This window comes from Talpa europaea (genome assembly GCF_964194135.1).
Source record: "Talpa europaea genome assembly, chromosome: 9".
Lineage (NCBI taxonomy): Eukaryota > Metazoa > Chordata > Mammalia > Eulipotyphla > Talpidae > Talpa > Talpa europaea.
In genome coordinates, this window is record NC_140076.1 from 74,160,809 (window position 1) to 74,167,767 (window position 6,959).

Sequence of the window (6,959 nt, forward strand, 5' to 3'; positions counted from 1 at the left end):
AACTATGATTAAGATGCTAAGGGCTTTAGCAGAAAAGGTAAACAACATGCAAGAACAGATAGGGAATGGAAGCAGAGATGGAAACAAGAATCAATAGGAAATTCCAGAGTTCAAAAACATGGTCACAGAAGCAAGAAGGGCTATGATGGTTTGTTAGTAGACAGACACAGCTGAGGACAGAGCTGAACTTGAGGGTACAACAATAGAAATTTCAAAAAATGGAAAGGCAAACAGAAACTCCAAACATGGACAAGAGGAATATCCAATAATTGTTAAAAAAAAAAAATTGTGATATGCATAGTGGGAATACTAGAAGAGGGGAGAGAAGAAACCACTGAAACAATAATGACCAAGATTTCCCCAAATTAATGTCAGACACCAGAACAGGATCGGGAAAGCTCAGAGAACATTCCAAAGTATGTATACTAAAAAGAACCTACACCTACGTATATCAGACTCAAATTGTAAAAATATAAACCAAGCCAAAAAAAATCAAAGGGAAAGAGATTATGGAGTCAGAAAGACAAAAGGGGAAATATGAAAACCCTGAATTCTTACCACCGTGCTCTCCCCACACCATCAGTTCTCTACATCAAGACTGAGGGGACATCAGACAAGGAGCACTGGAGGTACCCCAAGGTGGCTGGAAGTCACTTCATATGTCGATCTCCATCAAATGTCCCATGTATGAACATATAAAGCCCTGGGTCTTTGGGACAACCACTTTCTGGAAAATCTGCAGCCCAGTTTCAAGCTAAGGATGGCAGAGATGAAAGCCTTCAGACCCCCAAGCACCAGGTGGAGCTCAGGGGCCCCACCCAGGAGAAGGCAGCCTCCACCCAGCCTTGAATGCCTACTGAACTGAGCACCTATCTGGGAGAGAGGGCTCCTCCCACTAGAGAACTGTATGCCCATGACCAGCCATCAAGCTGTTTCAGGGAGTTGGAAGGCCTCCACCAGCCCACAGGGCATCTGTCATTCCAGGGCCCTTGGCACTGGTCTTCAACTTATGTCAGAGCCCCAAGGACACCCACCCACCCACATGCACTTCCCCTAGAGTCCCTGAAGCTTCAAGAGGAGCCACAAGGTGAGTCTGATCTAGAGCCCAGGGAAGATGCGGAGGCCCTGAGAAGGGTGGTGTTCAGGAGTGGGGAGAAGTAGGGATGGCTTTAAGCTCCTGAGAAATGGGAAGGAAGGTCTGAGTTTGGGTTGGATCTGAAGGGGGTAGGGAGTGCTTCCCACAGAACTGGGACATGTGGCACCTGCCTGGTCAGGATCCAGGAAAATTCTGGAATGAATGTTGGGCACACACAAGTTGATCTAGAATACCTTCACCCCAAAAGAAATAGAAGTTATAGAAAACCACTTGAAAGTTTGCTTCCTAAAAAATGGCACATAATTATATATCATTTTTAAACAAATACATTGATTACTGAAGTATATGTATGTGCATTTTAATGAAAAGAACTAACAAAGAGCTCACAGTTCTGTTGTGGAGTCTTCCCTTAGACACCGATCCGAGTCTGAATCAGATTTTAAAAAAGGCTTTGTTAGCTGGCCGGCGACTGTCCCTCTTGTAGGGAGCAGCCCCAAGCAGGGGGTGATAAGGGTTTTTAAGCGGAAAACTGCACCTGAGAGTTTGCAGTTGCCATAGCAAGCGGGAGTACAGAAGCCAAACTGCACTATTACAAGCAGCAGAGCATTTCACCACATCCCATGTTTCAGGCACACAGGGTACATACATCTTATTTTTGATGGGAACCCGATCTCTATTGTTTTGGCCTGAAATTTTCTCACAGTCTTAAATTACCCTCCTGAGATGGCTCAAGCTTAGGCCTTGCGTGGTCTGCTACATTTCGCATTGCCCCAATTTCACAGTGCCAAGCAGGTTGAAAACAGTTCTTCATTTTATCCCTCCTAAAATCTTGTGAGTTAGTAATATTAACTCCTGTAAGGTTAAAAAAAAAAAAAGTACCATTGTCTTTACATTCAAAATGATGCAGATGTGGAGAAAAAGGAACTTTCCTACACTACTGGTGGGAATGCAAACTAGTCCAACTACTATGGAAAGCTGTATGGAGTTTCCTCAAACTACTAAAAATGGAGCTACCATATGACCCCACAATTCCACTCCTAGGAATCTGCCCAGGGACACAAAAACATTAATTTGAAAGAATACCAGTACTCTATTTTTATTGCAGCACTGTTTATAATAGGTGAGAAATGGAGACAACCCAAATGCCCAAAAATAGATGACTCAATCAAGAAGATGTGGTATCTATACACAATGGAATAGTATTCCACAATCCAAAAAGATAAACATGCCTTTTACAGCAACGTGGATGGAGCTAGATGGAATTATGCTCAGTGAAATAAGCCAGAAGGAAAAAGAAAAATATCAGATGGTCTCACTTATAGGAGAAATATAGGGAAACCAAGTAAGGGATCAGAAAATAATAATAAATAAATAAATAAAAACAAAATTAACTGGCAACTATAAATCAGAGACATTCTGCAAGGAAGGGGGAGGGAGGCGTCAAAACAGGAGGGAAGAGCACAGGGGACTATGGAGATGGTGCATGAATGAATTGGTGGTGGGAATTCTATGGGGAACACCTATACCTAAGAGGAAAAGCAAACTTTGTACAAAAATGAACAATGATGTAATATACATATATATATATATAAAAATTTAAAAAAAAAAAAAGTGTGTCCAGAATCTCCCACTTCTGCCACCTACTGTATTTCCACCCTGATTCAAGTGACATCATTTCTTACCTGAATTACCAAAAGTGCCTTGGTATAGACCCTACACAACAGCCAGAGTGGTTCTGTAAAAATAGCACAAGCATATCTCCCCTCTGCTCAAAATCCTAATTCCTCGTATTGACCTACCAGGCCCTGCAAGAGATGGACCCATTTCCTCTGGCTAATGCTCCCTGGCTCTCTGCTCTAGAACACTTTGCTCAGCTGTCCCCTTTGCCAGGAACATTTTGTATGGGCTACCAGATGCCAAACTCCCTAAGGGCTGGACTACACCCTTTCCTTGGTCTTTGTATGGGCTCCCCAACATTGTGCCTCTTACACAGGAAATGAATGCAGGTCTCTTGGGAGCAGAGTGATTGAGGGGAAATTTTGGTCTAGCAAGGTCAAGATCTTTGCAGAAAACATGGATCAAAGATTATTTCCAAAATCCCTATAGTGCCCCATGATAGAAACCTTGATAGAAGCCAGTTCTTGACAAGTCTTCTCTTCATACCCGACTCCCGTTCAATCTTTGGTGTCAATGATAAAGAATCAATCTGTCCCCAAAATTTCCTGAGTGCATAATGGGACAAGTTTGTATCCCCTGTACTTTCTGCAAGTAGTACAATCTATGCTGACAAGTAGATTATTAAAATGCTCCGGCTGTTCATGATATTTAAACTAAATGGTTATGATTAAGTATAATTTCAAGAAGTTACAAATTTCTTTGCATTGCTTTATAAAATTAGATATGCAGAAGTGGAGTTTGCATAATTAGTAATCAATGCCAGGAAATGTTGCACTGAAAGAGAAGCCCAGAAACAGAAGCTGCCGGGTCCCCCTGGTGGCACAAGGAGTTAAGATGCAACCTACCTATGAAGCTGTCCACAGCCACTGCAGCATGAGTTCGATCCCTGGCCGGCCAGGGAGCAACCCACATGGCGTAGCCGACCTCTCCTGACTCACCTGCTGCTCCCCTCAGCAGTGTACTTCAGTAGGTCTGCATGTTCCTTTCCCTACTCTGTCTCTGGTGAATCCTCTCACGCCCCACACCTCTGTCCTGTACCCCAGTTCTTGTATGCACAAATAAATAAATCTTAAAAAAAAAAAGAAAGAAAAAGAAACAAGTTGCCCGGGGAGAATGTAAATGATGTTTCAGTCCCTGGAAGCAGCACCGCTCAGTGGGAGAAACTGAATTGATCACCTACCATCTGTAACCCTAACTTCTTCCACCCAATTGTTTTCAGTTTACTCAGCTCACAGCCTTGTCCCAACCAGACAATGGGGCCCAATGAGTAGGAGGAGGGAGATAGGGAGTCAGAGAGGCCAAGCTTGCAGAGGAAGGGGCAAAGCAAGAAAGGCATCCTCAGAAGGGAGGACAAACCTAGATTCCTCATCAACCCAGCACCTTCCTCAGGGACTCCCTGTTCCTCAGAGTGCAAATCAGTGGGTGGGGCATCAGGGTGAGGATGGTATAGAAGACAGAGGTAGCTCAGTATCCTGCTGGGTCCTAGCAAAGGCCTGCTGCATGTAGCTAAATATAGCTTCTCCATAGTAGAAGCCCACCGCCTTCAAGTGGGAGGAATAGGTGATCAGAACCTTCTGTTTCCCTGTGGTGAAAGGCATCCTAATCACAACTGCAAGGACCTGGGCATAGGAAGCCACAGTGACCCTTAGGGGCAGCAGCAGCATGACCACAAGCAAGCATAGATGAGGTCTTCAAAGAATGAGGTATCCACATGAGAGAGAGGCAGCATTGCAAGGATCTTGCACAAGTGATCCACCTCCAAGGACTGACAATACGGGTAACTGCAGACCACACTCAGGTCAATCACACTGTCTTTCAGTCCACCCATGCAGGAGGCCAGGGCCAAAACAGAGCACGTCTTCCAGCTCATGAAATTAGGATAGTGCAGCAGGTGGCAGACTACCACCTATGGGTCAAAGGCTGTGCTGCCAAGAGGAAGCACTCGGTGCCACTTACCATGACCACCAAGAGGACCAGAGTACCACAACCACTCAGAAAGATGGATCTACGTCCCGAGGGAAGGTTGACTGCCATCTTGGGGACCACAGTGCCTGCCATGGTCATGTCCAGGATGGGGGTGTACATGAGGGTGTGCAGGAGCCTGTCAGCCTGGATGACCAGGAGGAAGAGAATGTTTCTGGCCAGGGCAGCTGCCAAGGCAAGAAGGACAAGGAGAAAAAGGAAGAAATCATGTGGTGAGTGGCTGAACAGGCTCAAAAGGATGAAGTCTGATAGGGAGGTGTGGTTCCAGAACTCCATGGCCACGACCTTGACAACAAACGACTTACCTGGCTTGTCCATCATACTAGCAAAATAATGGGCTCCTGTTTCTTCTAAAGGACAGAGCCCAGGGCCTCCCCTAGTGGCGCAGGCGGTTAAGCACGGCGCTGTGAAGCTGTCCGCAGCCTCTGCAGTGCCGGTTGGATCCCTGCTGGCCAGTGAGGGTCCCACATGGCGCAGCAGACCTCTCCTGTCGCGCCCGCTGCTCCCCTCAGCAGTGTATTTCCTCAGTCTGTGTGTTCTGTTCCCCATTCTGTCTCTGGTGAGTCCTCTCACCCTCCCGCGTATCTGATCTATACCCCGGTTCTTGTATAAATAAATAAATAAATCTTTAAAAAAAAAAAAAAGGACAGCGCCCAGCCCTCTGACATGACCCATTCTTTCCTCCTGCAGTGAAAATCTGTTTCAGGTCTGCTCCCTTCAGTGGTTACCAATCAAAATTTGGTCCTTATTTCTCTGGAAAAACAAGGGATCTGCCCCCAGAGGAAGAAGCAAGGGAGAGAGAAGGGGTTTTCAGTGCCAGGTAAATAACCATGGATTTAGGGATTTAGATGTGGAGGGAAGTGTATCTCAAGGTACAAGAGAACAGAGGGGGGAAGGGTGACAGATATGAAGATGTTGAAACCTTAAAGTAGAAAAAAATTAGTATCGAAGTTCTCACAAGGACAAACATCAAAGGTGGGGGTAGGGATGATTAATGAATCTTATACAAAGCCCGGCTATGAAAGTTTCCAGGAGTCTGAGGTGGATTCAAAAAGATTATCAGTCAGAGGTGGGGGGCAGAGAGGATTAGAAGATTAGATCTTAGAAGACCAACCCAATCTATTCCCAAGGCAATAATTTCCACAATAATTTTATCAAAGAAAATTATAGATGAACACCACTCACCCTAGCAAAATGCAGTTTTTGTCCCTTAAGAATGCCTGCCTGTGTCTATGCAGACATCTGTCTTTCCTTTTCTCCTTTCCTCAATAAACTTGCCTTGTGCTGATGAATGGAATCATCTGCTTTATTCTTTTAATGCTGAAGCAGCATTGACAAATATGGATTAATAAAAGATTTCATTCTCCCAGTTTTAAAAAAGGGAAGAGAGCCCTCCCTACCTTTTAGAGGATTTACTTTATATAACTTAAGTCACTTATCTTTGGAATGTATGTAAACCTTTTAAAGGGTAAATAAGTTTCTTGCCAACTTTCCAACCAAGGAAATGCTTCCTCAAGAATCTGGCTACTTTATGTAAACGTTCAAGATCTCCAGGCTCGGTTGGAGCCTGACTGCAGCAGGTACCATGTTCTGAGTTGCAAAACTACCTCTTGTCATAAAAATGTGAGAATAATGTTTCTCCTTTGAATAAAGCCAATTAACTAACACAGATGCTCGCCTCAATTACAAGATAAATCTAGAATGGACAATGTGTGAAAAGTGGTGCTATCAAGTCCTCTTACCTGAAGACTATAATTTTTCTTGAGAACATTCATATATAATGGGTGTCACTGCCTGACTGTACAAAAGACTAAGATTCCTTCTGTCTTTGCAGTCTTTTAGCTGATTCCAGTGATACACATCACATTCTGATTTAATGCTTATTCCAAAATATAACTGTTTTTTGGACAAAACTAAACCAAAACAAATCCTAGAAATATGATTGCAGAATTAAGATAACTAGAGGGAGGGGTCTCCCCTGGTGGCGCAGGTAGTTGAGCGCTGCACTGTGAAGCTGTCCACAGCCTCTGCAGCGCTGGTTCAATCCCGGCCAGCTGCGGAGGGTCCCACATGGTGCAGCAGACCTCCCCTGTCACACCCGCTGCTCCCCTCAGCAGTGTATTTCTTCGGTCTGCCTGTTCTGTTCCCCACTCTGTCTCTGGTGAATCCTCTTACCCTCCTGCACATCTGGCCTATAACCCGG

At 44.7% G+C, this 6,959-nt stretch overlaps 1 protein-coding gene across 1 annotated transcript; it reads right to left on the bottom strand.

The window, feature by feature from the left end:
* Positions 1-4,203: 4,203 nt before the first annotated feature.
* On the bottom strand, positions 4,204-5,032 carry LOC311176742 (olfactory receptor 2V1-like; the record flags this gene model as incomplete). Its single annotated transcript, XM_084242388.1, is given in 3 exon segments — positions 4,204-4,445; positions 4,448-4,679; positions 4,730-5,032. Coding segments are annotated over 3 exon segments (777 nt in total).
* Positions 5,033-6,959: the final 1,927 nt, after the last annotated feature.